Consider the following 25,807-nt stretch of genomic DNA (forward strand, 5'->3'; position numbering starts at 1 on the left):
CACCAATAATTACATTTAGAGGATTGGAGGATTCTAAATTAGAAGGATTACTTTATCCTATCCCAGATTTCCTATCCCAGATTTTGTTTTCAAATAACGTAAAACGAGTGAGGAAAAAGGCCATTCTTGAACATGGGCTGAGACATTGTTACTCATTTGTAAATAAAGCCAGTTTTTATTTAGAATGATTTATTTCTGATTTGAGAGGGAGAAAAACCAAAAACCTACAGTCATCTCATGGGTGTCCCAGTCGAGGCTGGCACGGGTATTGAACCAACATCTGTAGCAACACAGCTTACAATGCTATGCAGTGTCTTAGACCGTTGCACCACTCAGGCGCTGTATAATGTGACCGGTCGGGAGTGGCCTACAGTACCACAGTAACAGCAAAATAATCCAAATAAAATAATAAAAACCTTAGTGTAACAGCAGTTTTAGTAAGTAATACTGAAGTCGTGCACAATTATCAGTTTCTATTAGGTTTATGTCGCCCATTCATTGTCAGTTAGAGACACAGTAGGACCCAAAAGCATAATCAGTGCTCTAACTCCCCCTTGCGCTGGTCTGGACCAATGAAGTGGTGACGCAGGGTACCGTACTAAACCACAAATTACCTCTTAAGTCCCGCGGCGTACGCTCACAACTTTTAAAGGAGGAACCACTGTAGGATGCGGAAAGGAGGAGAGTGGGGATCGAAAGAGGCAGAATCGAGTGACGGGGGATTTAGCAGAAGGGAAAGATGATGGGATAGAAGAGAGTAGTGGAAGAGAGCGAGGATTGTGATGGCGCATTACCATCTGTGTAGCGGCTTAGTGGGTAGGCTTTGGGTCTCTCTCTCTCTCTCTCTCTCTCTCTCTCGTTAATGTTCAGAGCATTAATTCAGGGCATTAATTCACTTCTCTCTGACTGCACACTCATAGCAGTGGGAGTTGTGGAGTTGCAGTAGAGAGCTGGAATATTGTTTAAAAGCATGATAATGTTTGGGTTCATGAAATTTAAAAACCCAGCCCAGTGGGAAATAACGACTCGTCTCTGTCCACACACACACACACACACACACACACACACACACACACACACACACCCTCGGCAGTTAGTGAACACCCTAGCTATCCCCTGCTGGTCTATCCTCATCATTCTTTGTTTAGGGGTGCTAACACACCATACACAGGTCCCAGAGTTCATCAGGCACAATGGAGACTAACAGGAGACAAAAATAAAATGTGTGCTAATTAATTAACGCTCTCTCGTTATATCACCCCCCCTTCATTAGTCTCGGCCTGTCTGATGGAGGGAACGTAGAGTGGAATTTTTTTTCCCCAACTTGACTGCTGGCTACCTAATTAATCACATTCTCTGTTCCATGGAACCCCCTAATTGTGAGTGCTGAGAGCCTCGCTTTGTGTGTGTGTGTGTGTGTGTGTGTGTGTGTCTGTGAGGGAGATACTAAAGTCTCTGCATAGGTTAAGGCAGATTTAAGTGACTTTCAAGTGTTTTTTGTCCTCTTATCCTCCCCTGGGGTTCTCTGTCAGCCCCAGATGACCCAACACATTTATATAAAGAATCCTGACTCTCTTTATTCTCCCTCTCTCCTCATTTTGATCTCTCTTTCTCTCTCTCTCTGCCTCTCTCTCTCCTTGAACAGACTGGGGTTTTTCAGTTTAAACAGGCATTCTGGAGAGATGTGCGCTGAAGATGAGTGTGTCTCCAGAGGGCAGGAAGTAAACTGTGTAGGCTGTTTAAATTAGGTGTGTTTGTTTGTGTGTGTGTGTGTGTGTGTGTTGGAGAGCATTAAAGCCAACTCAAGACTAGCCTAGGTCATTCTGTGCCATGAGTTGAATTGAGGAGAGGTGTTTTATGAGGTGAAGAAAACTCTCCCCAGAATCCTTTTAACTGTTTTAGCAGCACTATGGTCCATCATATATCAGTCTGCTCTCTCTTCGCATCTCTCTTCTGACACTCTGCCCACACTCTGTCAATCTCTCTGCCCACACTCTGCCCTCTCTGCCCACTATCTCTCACCCACTCTTCTCCTGTACTGGGGATGATGGATAGTTAAATAAGAGTTATGGACGGGTGCTCAGGTTTGATCTCAGACTCCCCTCCCTCCCTCCCTCCCTCCCCTGTAATGTGAGTGAAGGCTCGGTTAATAAGGTGTGGTGGTAGTGTGGACGGGTTCTGGGTTTCCTGACGGCACCAAATGGAGCCTGTCAAACTCTCTGCGAGCTAGGTATCTCTGCGATAAACCCGGACAACACTGATTCTCTATAAGTGTATTGTATGGATGTGTGTGCGCGCCAGTCAAAGCACTCGCTCGCCCTCATTTCTCTATCCGTCTCTCACTCTCTCTGTTTACGCGCCGTCACCTCTATTCACAGCTATCCATCATTTGTTGAGACTCCTAAAACTGGAGTTTATGAGTTGGTTCCGCTCCTTCTTTTCACGTAACCCCCCCCCCCCCCCTCTCTGTTTTCTCTCTCTCTGGCTGGGAAGATAGTGGTCGATCCGCAGCTCAGTACCATATGTGGACAGAACTGCATGCTGGGTAGACACGGCTGGTGTTTAACCCCTTGGCGACTTTTGAACTGGAGGTCCCCTGCGTATCGGGCACACCTGCCCACGACACCTGCTCACGGGCTGTTGACATACATACAGTAACCTACTAAATGAAAACGCCGCTGTTCTCAACTCGGAACAGAGAAATATTTATGGGACGTCGGATGGTGTGGCCCAGGACCAAATTCGAATTGAATGAATAAAGAATATGCCCACATGAGACTGTGGTAGAGAAAAGAATGTGTCCTTTTGTCCTATTTGTCCATTATGGGCTTTCATACTGCTTTCGTTGTTTATTTGTTCTTCCCTCCAATTCCTGATGAACTAGTGTTTAGTAGTAATTACACATGGTGAGCCTCTCGGCTTACAGCTACGTCCTTTTGGAACGTCTGGTACCTGCTCTGATAGAAATTCACTAGGAATGGGGACTAGGTCTAATTTGAAGTTAATTAGACAGGCTAAGCTAAGCCGGTGGGTGTGAGCTAGGGTTCTTCAACCCGCGCTACTTCATTAGCTGGATGGTAACGCCAGAGATGGGTTCACAAAGCAGCTGAATCGCCCACTCTCAATGAGCTAAATCCCCTGGCTAAATTCAATTTGCCCTAGCTGTGACACCCGGCCGCACTACAATAGAGCACGTTGTGCGTTCGTTGAACCCGGGTTAACCTTCATCACAGAGAAGGAAACAAATAGCACTGCTGTGCCTCTCATCACACTGCACATGCCAGTGACAGAGGGAAGAGGTGGAGGGAGGGAAGGAGAGTTGGAGGAAAGAGGGAGCAATGTAAAAAGGAAGATTAGGGATAGAGGGAGGTAGAGGAGAGGGGTGCATGAGGAGAGCGTGACGAATGAAAAGAGATAAAGGGATGGAGAGACAGAGGAGGGATAGAGTTAGGGGTTAAGAGGTAGGAGGGAAGGGGGGGTGGAAAGAGAGGAGAGGGAGCGAGGGAAGCAGAGGATGAGGATTAGGAGGAGAGGACGTGACTGACTGGTATTGACTATATAGCTTATAGCTGTATGGAAGCCTTGTCAAGTACTAATATGTTGGTTCAGTTGTGTGCTTATGCATGAGTTTTACCATTTATTGTTGTAGTTTACCAATCCTGGGATAACCAGCCGGTGGGGTAAGCCATGGTTTGGCCTGTGGATATCTGTGGCCGGAGCTGAGACTCTAAACAGGTCAATTTATGACCAGGCTGAGCAGCATATTATTGATTAGCCCTGTACACACTGTGGCCCTCCAGAAGCAGTTTAGCCAGAGGAATTCCCACTGCTGGAATGTTCTGGGATACACGAGGATACATAATGAATAAATGAATGTAGCGGACATGCCCTCGGTCCAGTAGGGAATTTCCTCTTGGTCTAATATGTTAGTTGCTCCCATGGGAGACCTGGGTTCGTATCCCACATGGGAAATACATGAGGGATATATATGACTGTCTTCAACAACTAGGAGTGGAGAGGGATACCCACAGAGCAGAACCCTGTGGAATGTTGGAAGAAAGCGAGAGAGAGAGTGGTATAGCCATTGCAGAGCGAATGGGATTGATGCCGCCGACAGTGTGGCTCTGTCGCGGTGATATCACCGCCGGCGGCGAGGGATGGCTGTCACTGTGCCTTTACGTCATGGTAACACTGGCCTGGGGTGCAGCGGGCTACTGTCTCGGGTGTCTCAATGCAGCTGATAATGACTGACTGAACCGTATAAAGGAAGTGGGTGATTACGCCTCCCATTGCCTCCACTGTCACTGTCAGAGACCCTGTCACTGTCACTTTGTGTTGTGTGTGGTGTTGGGGGGGGGTAGTGTTCATGTGCATGTAATCCCCATCACACTGTCCTAACTCAGTCTCAGCCACCGTACTTCAAAATCACATCTCATAGTTTTTTTTATTTATTTTTTTTTTTTACTTTAATTCTTCCTTTTGGAAATGCATAAAAGATGGGGTGTCAAAGTAATCTCTGTTTCTCTCGCTTTCTCTCTGTCTGTGTCATTCGGAATTCCATGTCAATGTGAACGCTCCCTCTATTATACTCTTATCATCCAAACAGTCTGTCTCATTTTCCATTGTCCTGGAATGGATTATCTTGTTCTAGACACTGAAGCTGGAATTCAATTGAAGATTCCAGAAATGCAATCTCTCTATGGATGTTTACAGTCGTCGGCATTGGCGTCGTCCGCACTGTTTCGGCCAAGAGACATCCAAAAAGACTGGCATCTAGTGGACATTTTGATTGGAATTTGGTGCAAAGCCTCTCCCGTCCTTGCAATATCGTATTCAAATCCCAAGTGCTGGAGTTGCAAATATGGATTTGGTATGCTTTCTGTGCGCTTTTTTCAGAAGTGTAATCCCATCCTGCCTCTACCTATGGGTGCTCCATATTCTAGCTGGTAGAGATCCAGGGTTCTGTTCCAATCTTTCCTGAAGGTTCCACCGCTGCTCATTCGCCAGTCTGGTCCTCTGTGTGCCGGTGCTGATGGCAGTTAGCCGGACAACGCATTAGCGATCATTATCAGTCTCTGGCCGGACCCTCTGCCAGTGAATTCCATCTGGATCGGATGGCTCAGGGAAAGACAATCAAATCTGGGGGTGTTTCTTCCCCTCTATTCATCTGTCTATCTCTCCCCATCTCCCCATCGGACTTTCTCAGACCCTCGTTGAAAAGTGCCACCTCACCCCTCCTTTCTCTTTCTCCAACCCCCCCCCCCCCCCCCCCCCCCCTCTTTTATGTGTCTGATCAGAGGCCCGGTTGGAGGTCTCATGGTTTAGAGCTACCAGTCTTTGTCCTAAAAACGACATTTGTTTGGCTAAAAGAGACTTTAAAAACCAGTGCTAATAAGTGATAAAGGGGGACCGAAACGTTGAAATTCAAGCGTGTGGTGGTGTGCAGGGGAGGGCTCGGCCAGGCTTAGTGACAGTCTCAGAGCCTCGGGTCACATTCGGAATAGCCCTGGTTCTCTCTCTGTCTCTCGCTATGGTTTATTAATGAGGCCGGGGTCTGACGGACGGACGGACCCTCCTCATTAAAATGACCCCGACTAAACAGAGGGCCAGCAGGACAGAGGGTCAGAGGGAGAGGCGGAGGGGGAGAGAGAGAGGATAAAGAGAAACGAAGAAAGAGAGAGGGATAGAGAGAGAGGGGTATCGAGAGAAAGAAAGAGAGGACTAGAGAGGGGAATTTGAAAAATAAGCCACGGGAGTTTTTTGAGCGAGAATAAAGACGACTTTTGAGTAGTAAGACATGTATAAAAGCAACAGATACCATTAGTAAGAAGGGGCTAGAAGTGTCTTGTATGGTGAGCTACCGAGCGGCTAGGACAGGCAAGCCCCATACTATTGTGGAGGACTTCCTTCTTCCTGCTGCCATGGATATGGCTGGGACAATGCTGGGGGAAAAGGGCCAAAAAACTATACAGACAATGCTTTCATCAAACACTGTTTCACGGCGCATCAGTAACATGGCAGGAGATGTTTTGAAACAATTACTGCTTCGCATACAAGCTAGTGAATTATATGCGTTACAGCTGGATGAGTCAACAGGTGTGGCGGGTCTGGCACAGCTCCTGGTATATGTCCGTTACGTTTATGGGGGTCAATTAAGGAAGACATCCTCTTCTGCAAACTACTGGAAACAAGGACAGCATGTGAGGATATTTTTTAAGTACGGGACAGCATGGACTTTGGTGGTCAAGAGGTGTTGGTATCTGGATGGTGCAAAAGCCATGACAGGGAGACATAGTGGAGTGGTAACGCGCGTGCAAGCGGTTGCTCCCGATGCCACTTGGATACACTGCAGCATCCACCGAGAGTCTCTTGCTGCCAAGGGAATGCCTGACGGCTTGAAAGACGTTTTGGACACTACAGTGAAAATGGTTAACTTTGTTAAAGCAAGGCCCCTGAACTCTCGTGTATTTTCTGCATTATGCAATGATATGGGCAGCGACCATATACCGCTTTTACAACATACAGAAGTGCACTGGTTATCAAGGGGCAAAGTATTGACACATTTTCTTTTAATTGAGAGACGAGCTTAAAGTTTACTTTACTGACCATAATTTTCACTTGTCTGACCGCTTGCATGACGACGAGTTTCTCACACGACTGGCCTATCTGGGTAATTTTCACCTGAATGATCTGAATCTAGGATTACAGGGACTCTCTGCAACTATATTCAATGTGTGAGACAAAATTGAGGCTATGATTAAGAAGTTGGACCTCTTCTCTGTCTGCATTAACAAGGACAACACACAGGTCTTTCCATCATTGTATGATTTTATGTGTGCAAATGAACTCAAGCTTACAGACAATGTCAAATGTGATACAGCGAAGCACCTGAGTGAGTTGGGTGCGCAATTACGCAGGTACTTTCCCGAAATGGATGACACAAACAACTGGATTCGTTATCCCTTTCACGCCCAGCCTCCAGTCCACTTACTGATATCTGAACAAGAGAGCCTCATCGAAATTGCAACAAGCGGTTCTGATAAAATTGTATTTAATCAGAAGCCACTGCCAGATTTCTGGATTGGGCTGCGCTCAGACTATCCGGCCTTGGCAATTCACACTGTTAAGACACTGATGCCCTTTGCAACCACGTACCTATGTGAGAGTGGATTCTCGGCCCTCACTAGCATGAAAACTGAATACAGGCACAGACTGTGTGTGGAAAATGATTTAAGAGTGAACCTCTCTACAATACAACACAACATTGCAGAGTTATGCGCATCCTTTCAAGCACACCCTTCTCATTAACCTGTGGTGAGTTATTCACAATTTTTGATGAACAAATAAGGTTTTATATGTAAGATGGCTAAATGAAGAGCAAAATGATTGATTATTATTATTATTATTATTTGTGCCCTGGTCCTATAAGAGCTCTTTATCACTTCCCACGAGCCGGGGGTGTGACAAAAACTCACACTCATTCTTATATCGTAAAGTGTGTGTGTGTGGCAGGCTTACAATGATGGCAAAAAAACATTTGAGAGTGCACTGACCCTGGTGCTAGAGGGAGGTTGAATGTTTGAAGGGTTACGGGACTATAAAAAGTTTGGGAACCCCTGCATTAGACCAACAGCCCCCTCTGTCATCTTAGTGTGAGAGAGAACTGCATCTCTCACCCTGCACACCCACCGTCTCTCAGTATAGCTTTATAGAAACCCACACAATATTACACACAGCGTGAGACAGAGGGAAACATTGATAGTAGGAGCCAAACAGGGTTATTGAAGAGGGTATGTGAATATTTTCATGTGAACCTCAACCAGCATGAAAGATGTTGCTCTTTGAGTCTTCTCAACAGGGGCTGCTGTGTAATTGTGTGCGTGTGCATGTTTCTCATGGCAATGAGGGGCATGTGGGAGATGTCAGCACTGTGCACTACCACAGTCAATCGATCTGTGTTGGGGAACATGAAAGAGCAGGGAGCGAGGGAGTGCGTTGGATGTAGGGAAAAACACACAGCCTATGATCCTGTTTTTGATATTTCACCTGCAGGCCTGATCAATATAGTCTCCTGTGTACTGTAGGGGAGGCAGAGAGGCAGGCCAGGCAGCACTTATTACCCATCTCCTCTTGGGAGGCAGGCCCTCTTATTACCCATTTCCTCTTGGGAGGCAGGCCCTCTTATTACCCATCTCCTCTTGGGAGGCAGACCCTCTTATTACCCATCTCCTCTTGGGATGCAGGCCCACTTATTACCCATCTCCTCTTGGGATGCAGGCCCACTTATTACCCATCTCCTCTTGGGAGGCAGGCCCTCTTATTACCCATCTCCGCTTGGGATGCAGGCCCACTTATTACCCATCTCCTCTTGGGAGGCAGGCCCACTTATTACCCATCTCCTCTTGGGAGGCAGGCCCTCTTATTACCCATCTCCTCTTGGGAGGCAGGCCCTCTTATTACCCATCTCCGCTTGGGATGCAGGCCCACTTATTACCCATCTCCTCTTGGGATGCAGGCCCTCTTATTACCCATCTCCTCTTGGGATGCAGGCCCTCTTATTACCCATCTCCTCTTGGGATGCAGGCCCTCTTATTACCCATCTCCTCTTGGGAGGCAGGCCCTCTTATTACCCATCTCCTCTTGGGATGCAGGCCCTCTTATTACCCATCTCCTCTTGGGATGCAGGCCCTCTTATTACCCATCTCCTCTTGGGATGCAGGCCCACTTAACACACACGCTCCCTCACATTCTTACATTCTTCTCCAGTTCACTCTATCGACAGTCCACACTCCTCCCTTCCCCCTTCTCCCTCTCCTACATTCCTTCCTCTCCCTTCCTCTCTTCATCATTCATTCTTCCTTGCTCTATGGATTCCCACTCCTCTACTCCCTCACACATCCTCATCATCTCACTATCCTTCTCTCCCCCTCATCCCCCTCTCGCATTTCTGTACTTTCTCTCTTCTCCTCTTTAGTGTTTTCTATTCCTTTCTGCATTTCCCTCCTCTTCCACCTCTTACTCCTTCTCCATCTGCCTGCCTGTCTGTCTATCTATCGTTCTCTCTCTATCTATCTTTACCCTCCCTCCCTCTCTCTTTCTCCTCATCACTCTCCTTCCCTCCCTTCCTCTCTCGTATCTATCTATCTCCCCCTCTCTCTCCAGGCCCATTATTCTGTGTGATGGTGATAGTTTCTCTGTTATGGCCGTCTGCATTGAGGACACCCTGATAACCCCTGTGCTCATACAGCCCGCTTAAATCATCTCTGCCTCCCTCTCGTTCTCACACAAGCACACACATACGCTCGCGCACACACACACACACACACACACACGCTCTCCCTCGCGCACAGACACGTTGTAGTTTATAGCTGTGTGCTGACACTGGAATCAAGGGGAAGAGAAGGACAGTAGAGAGAGTTGTGCTTGTCATAACTCACCCCTAACCTCTCTATGCTATAGGGCTATAGGGCTAGCGTCCCACGCCGAGCTGTGGCCATTCTCTACAGTAGCCATTTTCTAACATACAAGGGTTCACTGTTAGGTTTTACTGCTGAACCTGTTTCTCTATTAGAGACGTACAGCCGAAATGTGTAGTTATGGCTGCGGGGTAACTACCCCTCCATCACGTCACCGCTACCTGTATACTACAGTGTAACATTAGAAGTCCCATCTGTGTTGTAGCACTGCTTTACAATACTGCCACCCCACGTGTAGCCAGGTTTGATTAGGTTGTGTCTGGTCCCAGCGCCACCTGCGATGTCGCTAGTGACTGCAGGGCAATGAGCTGCCTGCCGCGCCACCCACCTGAATTGCATTTGCCCCTCTTTTAATTTGTTTTCTTCTCCTCTTTTTCACTCCCTCCCTCTTGATTTATTTGTTTTCCTGTAGAAGATGGAAGGGAGAGGGGGAGGGAGGGAGGGATGGAGGTGTTTACAGTTGGCGGCCGCAGCAACAGAAGGTGGATATTTAATCTCACACATGAAAGAGGGATGAAGAGAGGGACGGAGAGAGGGTGAAGAGAGATGGAGCGAGACAAGAAGAGAGGAAGAGAGAAAACGAGGAGAAGGTGATGGGGTTGAGGGACGAGAGACTGAGAGGGACGGGAAAAGGAGACAGAGACAGAAGGGGTAACAGGTTGGATACATGGGGGAGAGAGCTAGAGAGAGAAATAAAAATCCCTGTTCAACATCTATTCAGAATGTGACCCCATGCAGTCTTGTTGATTCCTCTGACGTATGTCTCTGTCCCAACTCCTGAGGTAGAGGACGTTTTTGTGGAATCTCTGTTGTGGTGTCGCAGAATGCATCGGAGATTATTTCCTTTTTTATGCATGAGAAACGGCCATTGTGAAGAGTTACAGAAAGCAGACGGCAATCTATTTACTGATAACACTCTCCCTCCCTCCCGCCATCTCTTCCTTGTCCCTCCCTCCCTCCTTCCTCCGCTGGTGCAGCATATCCAACTTGGTTAGACTCACAAGGACTCATAAACACTGAAGCGTTCCTTACAGCAACACTCCAATCTCACGGAGTTCTGAAAATGATCCATGTGGGTTGTCTGACCCGCCCACTTCGAGCAATTGCTGCATTTCAGCTTTGAGTGACAGCAGTCGCATCCCTGATGATGTGTTCTGCCTCGGGGCTCTATGGATCCACTCAGATCTTCAGGTAGAATCACACCAGCTACAGATCATATCACAGGACCACCTAGATTGTTTTGGGGGGGGACTGTTTAAACACTTTGAGACTTGAGGTCCCTGTGACATCTGTGGGTCTTTCTGATGTGGTTGGGGGGTGTGTGTGTGTGTGTGGGGGGGGGGGCACAAAGAGGGTAGAGAGGACTGAAGCACTTAGGAGTGCATTTGGCCTGTTTGCTGTGTCTCCTGTCTGTGCGTCTCTGTGGGTTGAGAGCAACCTCACTGTTCTGAGTCGCCGCTGAAAAAAAGGACCCGAGGGGCAGGAGAGAGGGAGGGAGAGGGAGAGGGAGGGGGAGAGAGAGAGCGCTCGATCTCTGCATGGGATCAGGTGTGAGTAACAGGGTCTGGATGTCCTTGAGAAGGGGGACAGGACAGCAGACGAGAGAAGCTCCACAGGTCGATGTGAGGTTGTGAGATGTATTAAATGGAGCGGGAGCCGAGTGGAGAACAAATATCTCATTTCAGAGAGAGAGAGAGAGAGAGAGAGAGAGAAAGCAAGGTGAGAGAGAGGAGAAAGCCCTGTGGCTGCAACCTATAACATATGGTATTTGCAGACCAGGAGAGATAGATAGATAGATAGGAGGACATATTATATTTGCGGGTGGAGATAGATTATGGTTTGGCTGAGGGGAGATCCTGTCTTACCTTTCTCTCCCCTGGTCTGCCTGAAATGAAGAATGCTCCGGAAACCTTATCTATCTGCTCCTGTCAAGAGGGTAGAGCTGGGACGATAAACCGGAAATTATCAACACCAACCGTACCGGCCACTCATCGCTGGCATTTTGCTGATATCATTCATTACGATAAGTAGCCTATACTAGAGAAATGTGAAGTTTGAAATGAAATAAGTTTGCTTATATGGGTGATTGTTAATGGGACAACTGATGGCTACAACCATCAAACTAGTAGTAGAAGAAGAGGAAACATACAGAAACTCAAGTCCTTTTGTTCACCCGACCTAGAAATCAAATGCCGACCGTATTACCTCCCAATAGAATTCTCTTCAATCATAGTCACAGTCGTGTATATTCCCCCTCAAGCTGATACCACGACACCTTCTTCGCCCGTTTTGAGGATAACACAGTGCCAACGTCGCGGCCCGCTCGCAAGGACTGTGAGCTTTGACCTCTCATTCTCCGTGGCCGACGTAAGACATTTTAAGCGTGTTAACCCTCACAAGGCTGCCGGCCCAGACAGCATCCCTAGCCGCGTCCTCAGAGCATGCGCAGACCAGCTGGCTGGAGTGTTTACGGACATATTCAATCTCTCCCTATCCCAGTCTGTCTCCACTTGATCCACGATGTTCACCATTGTTCCTGTACCCAAGAAAAGCAAAGGTAACTGAACTAAATGACTATCACCCCCGTGGCACTCACTTCTGTCATCATGAAGTGCTTTGAGAGACTAGTTAAGGATCATATCGAACATCCTGTCAGGCTGTATCACCGCCTGGTACGGCAACTGCACCGCCCGCAACCGCAGGGCTGTCCAGATGATGGTAAGGTCTGCCCATCGCATCACCGGGGGCACACTGCCTGCCCTCCAGGACACCTACAGCACCTGATGTCACAGGAAGGCCAAAAAGATCATCAAGGACATCAACCACCCGAGCCACGGCCTGTTCACCCCGCTATCATCCAGAAGGCGAGGTCAGTACAGGTGCATTAAAGCTGGGACCGAGAGACTAAAAATCAGCTTCTATCTCAAAGCCATCAGACTGTTAAATAGCCATCACGAGCGGGCTACCACCCAGCTACTCAACCCTAAGCCTTAGAGGCTGCTGCCCTATATACATAGACATGGAATCACTGGCCACTTTAATAATGGAACACGTCACTTTAATAATGTTTACACACTGCTTTACTCATCTCATATGTATATACTGTATTCTATTCTACTGTATTTTAGTCAATGCCACTCCAACATTGCTCATCCTAATATTTATACATTTCTTTATTCCATTCTTTTACTTCTAGATGTGTGTGCTGTTGTGAATTATTAGATACTAATGCACTGTTGGAGCTAGGAACACAAGCATTTCACTACACCTGCAAAAACATCTGCTAACTACATTTGATTTGATTTTTAGTAGTAGTAGTTTAAAGGGTAGTTTAAAAAACGGTGAACATTAATGTTATGAACTTATCGTTCTATTTATCGTTATCGCATCTATTCAGGCAATTTATCGCAATATGTTCATGTGGCCTCGCTCTACGAGAGGCGCACACATCCTGTACCGTGTCATTACATTGGAAATAGCACCCCGTCTCCTTTCCCCTCACTCAGGATGGATGTCATCTGTTCACCTCTCCTTCTGATAGCTGGAGTTGTGCAGTTAATGGAATGCCATGGCAATTCTGTAGGTGTCCCCAACAATTATGGAATTTCTTCGATGTGTGTGTGTGTGTGTGTGTGTGTGTGTGTGTGTGTGTGTGTGTGTGTGTGTGTGTGTGTGTGTGTGTGTGTGTGTCAGAGCAGATAAGCACAGAGCCTGTGATTTCCCCCCCCCCTGCTCTTTTCTGCCGCCCACACACACTCCCACACACACTCTCCGAGAGACTGCTGAGACACTGTCACACTCCCAGAGACACAGAGGATTCCACAGACACGACAACTCCTGTAAAACACACTGACCACGCCTAGGCTGCAGGGTGGAGTATGATACACAGAGAGAGAGAGAGGGAGAGACAATGGGATCTGCATGGGATCAGATGTGAGTAACAGGGTCTGGGTGTCCATGAGAAAGGGGTCTGTAGAATAGTGCCCCATTCCTACCACCTGGTCCTGGGTTAGAGTCTGGCCACCGAGTCCCTGAATAGCCTAGCTGTACACAGACACTGTCATAGAATGTGATTTCATGGCCTAGATGGCTTTGTGACGACCTGGCACTCCACAGAGGAACACAGTCCTAGACAAAGCCTTCACACAGAGCAATCTTTACTGTTCCATGCTTCAAAAGACTGGAAGATGGAAGGCATATGTGCGTGTGTGTGCGGGTAGGAGGTATCCAGCTGGAACGCAGCAGATGGAGGAGATACATAAGAGTAGAGTAGATAAAACTGACTAGACACACACCTAAACACAGACACCTACACACACACACATACACACACACACACATTGGCACAGTCTCACACACAGAACTAGAGACACACACGCACACTATATTCAGAGATGATTGCTTGGGGCAAAGCCTTAGATTATCTATATGTTTCCATTGAAAACAGTTTTCAAAACACTGGCTGAACAATTTACTGCCAGCCACTGTGGAAGTGCTCTCATTCCACCAAGACACGTTTCCTGTTTCACTGAATCACATAAGCCATACACCCTTAGTGGATGTTGTGTCGAAGTGTGTGCCCATCACAATGCATAGCTGAACAGACTCTCCTTTTGGCTAGTACATAATGTAATGTCTTATCACCAGTTATAGCACAGCATTGTTGAATACTCGTTTCTGATTGGATAGAAGGGCATTCTAGAATGGGCATTAAAACCAGATAACGGGACAATTGGAAAATATATCGGGACGCCTTGCAATCATGACCCAATATGTGCCAACACATGCAGACCGTACTCGCTACAAAGTGACAGAAACGTTAACCAACAACCAGGGGCGGAAATCCCGGGGGGGACGGGGGGGACACGACCCCCCCATCCTGAGAAAAATATTATTTGTCCCCCCCAATATATCACTGAAACATAACTATGTAATTTAAATAATATTAATAATACGCAATGAAAGCAATTGTGCTGATTATAGACACTTAATAGCGCGTTTTTAATTTTCAAAAGTTTGCAACCCCCCCACCCTTTGCCTCACAATGGTTTGATCCACTGCCAGTTCCTTAGCTTGCTACGTAACTGACGTGAGGTTAATCCAGTCAATCGCGCACACACACTAGCTGAATATGCAGAGCTAGCGCGCAAATATTAACTATTAAGCTAGCTAGTACCTATTCCATTTATGTGGCGTCGTCAAAGATGGAATCAGCATGCAGATGATGTAAGTTAGTGCTTCAAAGTCCCTGTGATAAGGTTAGCGATAAACTGAAGTCCAAACTGAACAGAACTACACTCTCTTCTACCATTGTCTTAAATATATTTAATGGTCTCGTTGCAAAAGCTAAATTGTCGCAAGTGAACTTTTATTTATTTATTTTATTTCACCTTTATTTAACCCGGGTAGCAAAGATTATAGCAAACACCACTGAAACTGAATTGGTGCTCGCTAGCTTTGCAAATTCAGCTATTGTTGGAAGCCAGCCAATATGAAACAAACTATTAAAATTACAAAAGGTTGCAGCATATGTTGTGTAAATGGTGACCTCATACAGCTGTCAACTCTTGTCATTTTAATCCGTTTCACATTTGCTAGCTACCTTTTAGATCGAAGCCCAAATAGAATGATTGAAGATGATAGAAGCCCATCTCCTACTGTAAATAACCTACACACTGTGTGTGTGTGTAGCCAGCCAGCCAGCCAGGTAGAAAAATGGCAGAAAAATAAAAGACGGACATCAGAGTATTTTTCAATACACCAAAACGCAGAGTAAGAACCCTAGTAGCCTAATATCTCAAAGACTAGTTGATAAAATGTTCATAAGAAAGAAATTAAATTCTAATGGAAATGTTTCACAATGATGTTATTAGGCAGAGCAGGCAACAGATGGCACACAGACAGCAGAGTTGGGGACAGATATGCAGGGACAGACTGGCAGAGACAGGGAGTCTCAGGTAAGTTTGTTGAGTCTTTGTTTGGCAACATTATGAAAGGTTCTCCATTTTGACTTGTAAAATAGGAACATAATTGGAAAATGCCATGGATACCCCCACTCTCAACTTAAACTGGTGACTGAACTAAGATTTGTTAAAGGCAATGGTATTGCTGTTGTGATTAGTTGTGTAGTTTTGGGTACCGGTAGTTAGGAGTACGGCAAACACCTTATTTCTTTGGTTCCTCAATATACATTTACCATATTACAATGTAGGCTATGTGTTACAGCACTACTTTTGGTGTCCCCCTCAGGAATTGCTTTTGAGAAAATGTCATGTAATTGTCCCCTCCAAAGTTGATATCAGATTTTCGCCAATGCCAACAACCACACAAACCGAAATTGGATACATTGTAAACACAGGTCCAGCGATGAAAAACGTTGTTAGCTAGCTAGCTAGCCTATTTGCAGACTCGCTAGCAACACAAACGGTTTGATATGCAGTGTGATCTCCACGCAATGAACCGTGTCGAATGTCCTGGCGAGAAAGCTCACTTTTCTAGCTATGCCAGGCAAAAGTCAAGCGTCATCAGCTCGTTACGGATGTATCCAAATGAATGTCAATAGAAAACAGATTAAACAAACGCCAATGCAGCTACTTTGCTGTTATTCTGGCTGTAGAGGTTGTGAATGTGTTAGCTGTAGCTATTCGGCTAGCTAACACGCAAGGGATGAGAACCTTGCCTGCGAGCATGGCAATGGAATATATATAACGAACAACTGGGTTGTGTTATCATGTTGCAGATGCCCACGTGCAATCAAGCGATGAGCTAGCTAGGGTACATGGCGAGAGGACAATGTTGCCAGCCTGCATAGTGATTGAACTAGCGACTTTGTCACGTCTCTAGATATAGAGCTAATTGAACGAAATTACTGGGTCATTTCTAGATATAGAACTAATGAAACGAACGACTGGGTTGCGTCTCTAGATATATAACTAATGAAACGATCGACTGGGTCGCGTCTCTAGATATATAACTAATGAAACCAACGACTGGGTCGCGTCTCTAGATATATAACTAATGAAACGAATGACTTGGTCGCGTCTCTAGATATATAACTAATGAAACCAACGACTGGGTCGCGTCTCTAGATATATAACTAATGAAACGAACGACTGGGTCGCGTCTCTAGAAATATAACTAATGAAACGAACGACTGTGTCGTGTCTCTAGATATATAACTAATGAAACGAATGATTGGGTCGCGTCTCTAGATATAGAACTAATGAAACCAACGACTGGGTCGCGTCTCTAGATATATAACTAATGAAACGAACGACTGGGTCGCGTCTCTAGATATAGAACTAATGAAACGAATGATTGGGTCGCGTCTCTAGATATAGAACTAATGAAACCAACGACTGGGTCGCGTCTCTAGATATATAACTAATGAAACCAATGACTTGGTCGCGTCTCTAGATATATAACTAATGAAACGAACGACTGGGTCGCGTCTCTAGATATAGAACTAATGAAACGAACGACTGTGCCGTGTCTCTAGATATATAACTAATGAAACGAACGACTTGGTCGCGTCTCTAGATATAGAACTAATGAAACGAACGACTGGGTCACGTCTCTAGATATAGAACTAATGAAACGATCGACTGGGTCGCATCTCTAGATATATAACTAATGAAACTAACGACTGGGTCGCGTCTCTAGACATATAACTAATGAAACGAACGACTGGGTCGCATCTCTAGATATATAACTAATGAAACTAACGACTGGGTCGCGTCTCTAGACATATAACTAATGAAACGAACGACTGGGTCGCGTCTCTAGATATAGAACTAATGAAACGAACGACTGGGTCGCGTCTCTAGATATAGAACTAATGAAACGAACGACTGGGTTGCGTCTCTAGATATATAACTAATGAAACGAACGACTTGGTCGCGTCTCTAGATATAGAACTAATGAAACGAACGACTGGGTCGTGTCTCTAGATATAGAACTAATGAAACGAATGACTGGGTTGCGTCTCTAGACACATAACTAATGAAACGAACGACTGGGTCGCGTCTCTAGATATAACTAATGAAATGAACGACTGGGTCGCGTCTCTAGATATAACTAATGAAACGAACGACTGGGTTGCGTCTCTAGATATATAACTAATGAAACGAACGACTGGGTAGGTTCTCTAGATATATAACTAATGAAACGAACGACTGGGTCGCGTCTCTAGATATATAACTAATGAAATGAACGGCTGTGTCGTGTCTCTAGATATATAACTAATAAAAGGAACGACTGGGTCGCGTCTCTAGATATATAACTAATGAAACGAACGACTGGGTCGCGTCTCTAGATATAGAACTAATGAAACGAACGACTGGGTAGCTTCTCTAGATATAGAACGAATGAAACGAACGACTGGGTCGCGTCTCTAGATATATAACTAATGAAACGAACGACTGGGTCGCGTCTCTAGATATATAACTAATGAAACGAACGACTGGGTCGCGTCTCTAGATATATAACTAATGAAACGAACGACTGGGTCGCGTCTCTAGATATATAACTAATGAAACGAACGACTGGGTCGCGTCTCTAGATATATAACTAATGAAACGAACGACTGGGTCGCGTCTCTAGATATATAACTAATGAAACCAACGACTGGGTGACGTCTCTAGACATATAACTAATGAAACCAACGACTGGGTCGCGTCTCTAGATATATAACTAATGAAACCAACGACTGGGTGACGTCTCTAGACATATAACTAATGAAACCAACGACTGGGTCGCGTCTCTAGATATAACTAATGAAACGAACGACTGGGTCGCGTCTCTAGATATATAACTAATGAAACCAACGACTTGGTCGCGTCTCTAGATATAGAACTAATGAAACGAACGACTGGGTCGCGTCTCTAGATATAGAACTAATGAAACCAACGACTTGGTCGCGTCTCTAGATATAGAACTAATGAAACGAACGACTGGGTCGCGTCTCTAGATATATAACTAATGAAACCAACGACTGGGTCGCGTCTCTAGATATAGAACTAATGAAACCAACGACTGGGTCGCGTCTCTAGATATATAACTAATGAAACGAACGACTGGGTCGCGTCTCTAGATATAGAACTAATGAAACGAACGACTGGGTCGCGTCTCTAGATATAGAACTAATGAAACGAACGACTGGGTCGCGTCTCTAGATATAGAACTAATGAAACGAACAACTGGGTCGCGTCTCTAGATATATAACTAATGAAATGAACGGCTGTGTCGTGTCTCTAGATATATAACTAATAAAAGGAACGACTGGGTCGCGTCTCTAGACATATAACTAATGAAACGAACGACTGGGTCGCGTCTCTAGATATAGAACTAATGAAACGAATGACTGGGTCGCGTCTCTAGATATATAACTAATGAAACGAACGACTGGGTCGTGTCTCTAGATATATAACTAATAAAAGGAACGACTGGGTCGCGTCTCTAGACATATAACTAATGAAACGAACGACTGGGTCGCGTCTCTAGATATAGAACTAATGAAACGAACGACTGGGTCGCGTCTCTAGATATATAACTAATGAAACGAACGACTGGGTCGCGTCTCTAGATATAGAACTAATGAAACGAACGACTGGGTCGCGTCTCTAGATATAGAACTAATGAAACGAACGACTGGGTCGCGTCTCTAGATATATAACTAATGAAACGAACGGCTGGGTCGTGTCTCTAGATATATAACTAATGAAACGAACGACTGGGTCGCGTCTCTAGATATATAACTAATGAAACGAACGACTGGGTCGCGTCTCTAGATATATAACTAATGAAACGAACGACTGGGTCGCGTCTCTAGATATATAACTAATGAAACGAACGGCTGGGTCGCGTCTCTAGATATATAACTAATGAAACGAACGACTGGGTCGCGTCTCTAGCAACCCAAAGATGAGAAAATATGAATTTGTAAATGTGTTCTTTAGTATTTGTTTTCTTAGGCGACTATGGTATAAGTGGGATAAACACCTCCGTTCTGTACATTACCTTGGAAAAATGAACTCTGCAATGGGACTCAACTCCGCCTTCACCCTGCTGCGTCGTCCATTATTTCCAAGGCAATGCACAGAATGTCTGTGTCTATCAAATCAAATGTATTTATAAAGCCCTTCTTACATCAGCTGATATCTCAAAGTGCTGTACAGAAACCCAGCCTAAAACCCCAAACAGCAAAGCAATGCAGGTGTAGAAGCACGGTGGCTAGGAAAAACTCTCTAGAAAGGCCAGAACCTAGGAAGTGAGTCTATCCCTTACTTGTTTGTCCCTGTGTTGAGTTAAGCGCCATATGTGTCAGGTCATGTGTCTGTCTGTTTAGATGTAGCCAGGCAAGAGAAGGCTACCGGAATGTTCATAGTTTTCAGCATTCTGGAATGTTCTCTATCTGACTTTTTGACATGCCAAGGATGATGGCTTTTGATTGGCTTGCTCGGTATGAGGTGAGGAATTGAGCCTAATTTTATTATGAAACTGTCAATTAGTTCTCATCCTAGAAGCCATGTCAATCATGCTGACACAGACACACGCAGGCGGGCGTGCACACGCAGGCGGGCGCACGCACGCATGCACGCACAAACACACAGATCCTGACGGCAAATGAGTCAGTTGTTGTTAATTGTCTGGAAGACCTTGTCAGTGGTCAGGCTGCGGATGAGAGAGTAGTTTTCCACAGCAGTCAAATAGACAGCTCTGTATTGACCGTGTCAGATAGGATGGGAGAGGAAACAAGTATTTGAAATCACAGATCTGAGGCAGCATTTACAGTTAGTTAACAGCCCTATACATTTATAATCAAGTGTTGTCATACCCACTGTATCCTGGTGCCGTGGATTTATGGCCATTTAAAGAGAAATAGAGGGGAGAAACACTGCTGTGTGACTATTGTAGCATCTTTCCCTGTGCTATCCCTCTGGGTAGTTAGAGAGACTTCCAGGTGGTGTGTGTGTGTGTGTGTGTGTGTGTGTGTGTGTGTGTGTGTGTGTGTGTGTGTGTGTGTGTGTGTGTGTGTGTGTGTGTGTGTGTGTGTGTGTGTGTGTGTGTGTGTGTGTGTGTGTGTGTGTGTGTGCGCGCACGCGTCCATGTCACTGGTGGCAGTGCTGGGTCGGATCTTATTGTAACCATCCATCACTCTGGCAGAATAAATGTGTAACCATCCTTCATTCTGGCAGAATGAATGTGTAACCATCCTTCAGAATGAATGTGTAACCATCCTTCAGAATAAATGTGTAACCATCCTTCATTCTGGCAGAATGAATGTGTAACCATCCATCACTCTGACAGAATGAATGTGTAACCATCCTTCAGAATGAATGTGTAACCATCCATCACTCTGACAGAATGAATGTGTAACCATCCTTCAGAATTAATGTGTAACCATCATTCACTCTGACAGAATGAATGTGTAACCATCCTTCATTCTGGCAGAATGAATGTGTAACCATCATTCACTCTGACAGAATGAATGTGTAACCATCCTTCATTCTGGCAGAATGAATGTGTAACCATCCATCAGAATGAATGTGTAACCATCCTTCAGAATTAATGTGTAACCATCCTTCACTCTGACAGAATGAATGTGTAACCATCCATCAGAATGAATGTGTAACCATCCTTCAGAATTAATGTGTAACCATCCTTCTATCTGAGTGAATGGATGTGTAACCATCCATCACTCTGGCAGAATGATTGTGTAACCATCCTACACTCTGACAGAATGAATGTGTAACCATCCTACACTCTGGCAGAATGAATGTGTAACCATCCTTCACTCTGACAGAATAAATGTGTAACCATCCGTCCATCTGAGTGAATGAATGTGTAACCATCCTTCACTCTGACAGAATGAATGTGTAACCATCCACCACTCTGGCAGAATGAATGTGTAACCATCATCATCACACACAATCTCTCTCTCCCTCACTCGATCACTCACCCACTCTCACACTCACTCACCAGCTTGTGTTCCTATAGCAACAGAAAGGGAAATATAACTCAGCTGCTTCTGTGCAGTCTGATGGTCCTCTGTGTGGTCAAGGAGATGCCAACCTGGAAAATAAAAAATTGGTTGAGCCAACATTGTGCTGACGTTATTTCACCCAACCTTATCAAACAGTCATGTTGCATCGATGTGGCTTTAAAATAAAGTCTGTTTTATTCAAATGATTTCCCTGCCTCCCCTGCTAACCCTGGTGTGTGTCTCTGTCTCTGTGTGTTTAGTCTGCAGTGATGGGGACCTGCATAGCCTAGCATCCAGACTGAAGGACTGGTTCGGAGTTCTCCACCTCGATGCCAACCGAGACCTCAAAACCTCTGCCAACTCTGATTCAGCGGCAGGACGTGAGTCACTCCATTATCTGTGTGTGTATTATAATGTTGTTTTGAAATGGCACTGCCGTTTGAAATTCCATTGCTCTTTTCAGTTCTCGTGAGGACTGTAGATGATGAGGACAGTGCTCCTCTGTGCTCAACTAAAGTCAGCATGTCTTTACACTCAAATTTCAACAAACCCTCTCAAACTCACCCTCAGTCTCCAAACACTTTACTCAAGTTTTAGACTGAAAAGGCCTCAGACAAGCACCCCCTCCAATACAAACATGAGACACTACCCCCCCCCCCACACACACACACCTCCCGCTAACATCCCTCTCTCCCGTCCCCCAGGTTTTGACACCAGTATCCTGCCCATCTGCAAGGACTCTCTGGGTTGGATGTTCAACAAGCTGGACATGAACTACGACCTCCTGCTGGACCAATCAGAGCTCAGTGCCATCTACCTGGATAAGTATGAGCTGTGTATGAAGCCCCTGTTCAACTCCTGCGACTCCTTCAAGGACGGGAAACTGTCCAACAACGAGTGGTGCTACTGCTTCCAGAAACCTGACGGTGAGAGAGATGGAGGGGATGATGGAGTTAGGGATGGAGAAGGGAGGGAGCGTTTTAGAGAGTAAAGGTGAAGACGGTCCAAAAAAAAGAAAGAGAGTGGTGTTTGTTGGTGATGGAAAAACGTTTGCACATTTTAACCTGTTCTGTATGTAACTGTGTGTGTGTGTGTGTGTGTGTGTGTGTGTTCTGCTCCAGGTCTGCCCTGCCAGAATGAGATGAACAGGATTCAGACTCAGGGTCGACGGAAGAGTCTCATAGGTCAGTTTGCTGGAGTGACAGCTGTCAATAAATTTTTTTGGTGGGATGTTGGTTATTGTGCACCGTATATTTAAATTCCGATGCATATTTAGGCACAATACATTACCCAGCTGAGACAAACAATAGCACACACAGACACAAACACCCCCGCCCCTAACTCATTCAAACCCTCAGCCAAGCGGTCATCAATATAATAATGTTATAACTCACGAAAAAACAGTTTGACAAATGGCCTTTGACTGGGTCACATAAATGGAAAGGGAGGGTAATGGGTTTGTGTGTGTGTGGTGTGTTTGTGTGTGAACTGTGGTGTGTTTGTGTGTGAACTGTGGTGTGCACTTGCGCACATGAGTGCTGTTATTGAAAGTGACTCGTCCCTTTTTAAGCAGGATGTATGGCTTGTTGTCTCAGCTTAGGCACTAGTAATTGGTTGTTTGCCTCCGCCTCTGCACGCACAAGAACCTACAAAACCATGGCAATGAGCACGTTGGGTTTTAGTACGTTTGGATTTTAGTACAGGATTGTTTAGAAATGTATTTTTTATCCATCTCATCTCTGCCAATCCAGTAGCGTAGCCAGAAGTTTGTTGGTAGGGGGGCCTGCAGAAATTTGGGTGGGCCGAAATTGAAGCTCTCAAATCATAATTGAATTATCAATAAAAACATAGGCTACCTTACTCTTACTACTGCGCTACTCGATCGCACACAAAACGTTTAACATCTGATTTCGTAGGTCAAGCAGTCATTTATTAACAATGTAAATCATGGCTCTTGTATTTCACAAGGGACTCACAGCCTACTGCTATGCCGGATTAAGTGATATGACATGCTATTCTATAAAATCATTTCTCTGTAATTAATATTACCTGATTGAACTAATCATGTAAATGTAATTAACTAGAAATTCGGGGCACCACAAAATAATGTTTATAGAGCTGTTATCTACCAAATAAACTCTTAAAGACCTGGCTTGTGCCACCCTTTATTTATTTATTTATTTTACCTTTAAGTTAAGAACAAATTCTTATTTTCAATGATGGCCTAGGAACAGTGGGTTAACTGCCTTGTTCAGGGGCAGAACGACAGATTTGTACCTTGTCAGCTCGGGGATTCGATCTTCCAACCTTTCAGTTACTAGTCCAACGCTCTAACCACTAGGCTACCTGCCGCCCCTTATAAAGCACAGGTTTATGTCATATTTGACATAGTGGGTTGTGTCACATTTGACATTCGTTGTTATGTCACACAGTTATGCCACATTTATGAACCCTTTATAAAGCATGACGTACGGTTATAGATGATTTGTAACACATTAATGTAGTCTTTATGAAGGCTTTATGAAGCCTTTATAAGCTGCATGTCATTTAAAGCGGAACCTAAATGGGGTCATAATAGCATAATAATGTCTTTGGCTTTGTGTTTGGCTGTGATGTAATTGTTTTAACCCTGTTTGGACCTAAGGAAGAGTAGATGCCAGGGGAGCCTAATACATATAAAAAACAAAATATCAAATAACTTGGCAAATGCTCCAAAATTATTTTCTGCACACGGTCTCTTGTTTTATTTTTTTTACAGTGAGCTTTGTTCGGCCATTTTACTTGTTTTTGTTAGCCAAGTTGGCTCATGAGTTTTAGCTAGCTAGCTAATGGTAAGTCGTCTACACAGTGTAGCCTAGCCTACACAGTGATAACTACTACTGTTTACTGCACATGGTATCAGTGTGGAATGACACATGCCAGAACCCGTCCATTATTTTCTAATTGCATGTTTTGGCCAGTGCTTGGACTGAAATAGGTGACGGTACTCATTTTTGGTGCTGTTACTGTTTATATTTATGTGCAGGAACTCCTCAATACTTTTGAGCTAATATTCTATAGGAAGTGCAGGGACTCAAGCAGAACAAAATTTGAGGTGCCGGTACGCAGTTCCCGTGAGCTACTGCCCAAATCAAGTACTGTGTTTAGGTTAAAAAAACTAAGAATGTCCTGTTTAGAACACTGACAAGTGGAGAATAATAATAAAAAAGAACTCAACCTGATTTGGTGGGCCTGGGCCAACCAGGCCCATTCATGCCTGTGCGCCTGTGCAAATCTCTTTGTCTCTGACACAATCTCTCTCTCTCTCTCCCTCACTACACACTCTCCCTCCCTCCCTTCCTTTCTCTCTCTAGGGGCCTATATTCCACGCTGTTCTGAGGAGGGTTACTTTAAGTCGACCCAGTGTCATGGCAGTACTGGACAGTGTTGGTGTGTGGACAAATACGGCAACGAGATCGCCGGCTCCAGAAAACAGGGCAACCCTACCTGTGGTAAGGCCCATCAGTCAACACACACACACACACACACACACACACACACACACACACACACACACACACACACACACACACACACACACACACAAAATCATGTACATAAACACATATAACCAATATTCGTACTCTATGTACCAGAGCTGGCTTCAAATACTATTTTGAATCATTCCAAAAACTTTATATGTGTTTAACTGAGCTTGCCTGGCTTAATGGACCAGTAGAATAGCACCAAAACGGAAGATCTCGCCGAACTGGCACTCCAGGCAGCCTAGAGCAAACGCTCAAAGTATTTGAAAGATTTCACATAGTATGTGAACACAACATAACATTTCTAACACTTTTCCGCATAAGCAAACACACACGCGCGCGCACACACACACACACACACACACACACACACACACACACACACACACACACACACACCTCCAGCATTCTCTTTACAATGTGTCCCGTCTGTCTCTATGAGTGTGCTCTGTGATACAGGTGTTGCTGTGTGTGCGTGTGTGTTATCTAGGTCTGTGTAATCTGGGGTGCTGGAGGCAGCAGGCTCGCTGAGTCTTTCTTTAAAGATACCACTGAAGCATGCGGGGAATCTCAATGACAAGGTCTCTGTTCTGTTAGGGACTTTTTACGGCGCAAATGTGTCTCCCCCGAAAGAAATACTCCCCGGGCCTTTTAGAGGAACAGACGATGCCTTTGTCATGTTGTTGTTGTTTGTGGAGTGTTGGGCATTTGCGTGTACTCCTATCTCTGAAGCGTAGCTCCATTTTACAAGGAGACTAATCTGCTGTGACAATTGCCAGACTGAACGTCGGTGTGGTAAACCCTGCTGCTAATAGAAGCTGTGT

The 25,807-nt window shown here is 45.2% G+C and overlaps 1 protein-coding gene across 1 annotated transcript in view; it reads left to right on the forward strand.

The window, feature by feature from the left end:
• The window catches only part of LOC115173515 (testican-1), a 243,506-nt gene that overhangs the window by 212,765 nt on the left and 4,934 nt on the right, over positions 1–25,807 (forward strand). The window contains exons 9-12 of the mRNA XM_029731676.1: positions 21,720–21,839; positions 22,164–22,385; positions 22,581–22,643; positions 24,813–24,950. Coding sequence (XP_029587536.1) covers positions 21,720–21,839; positions 22,164–22,385; positions 22,581–22,643; positions 24,813–24,950 — 543 coding nt within the window. The remainder of the gene's footprint in view (positions 1–21,719; positions 21,840–22,163; positions 22,386–22,580; positions 22,644–24,812; positions 24,951–25,807) is intronic.

Source organism: Salmo trutta, chromosome 3 (assembly GCF_901001165.1).
Source record: "Salmo trutta chromosome 3, fSalTru1.1, whole genome shotgun sequence".
NCBI classification, from domain to species: domain Eukaryota; kingdom Metazoa; phylum Chordata; class Actinopteri; order Salmoniformes; family Salmonidae; genus Salmo; species Salmo trutta.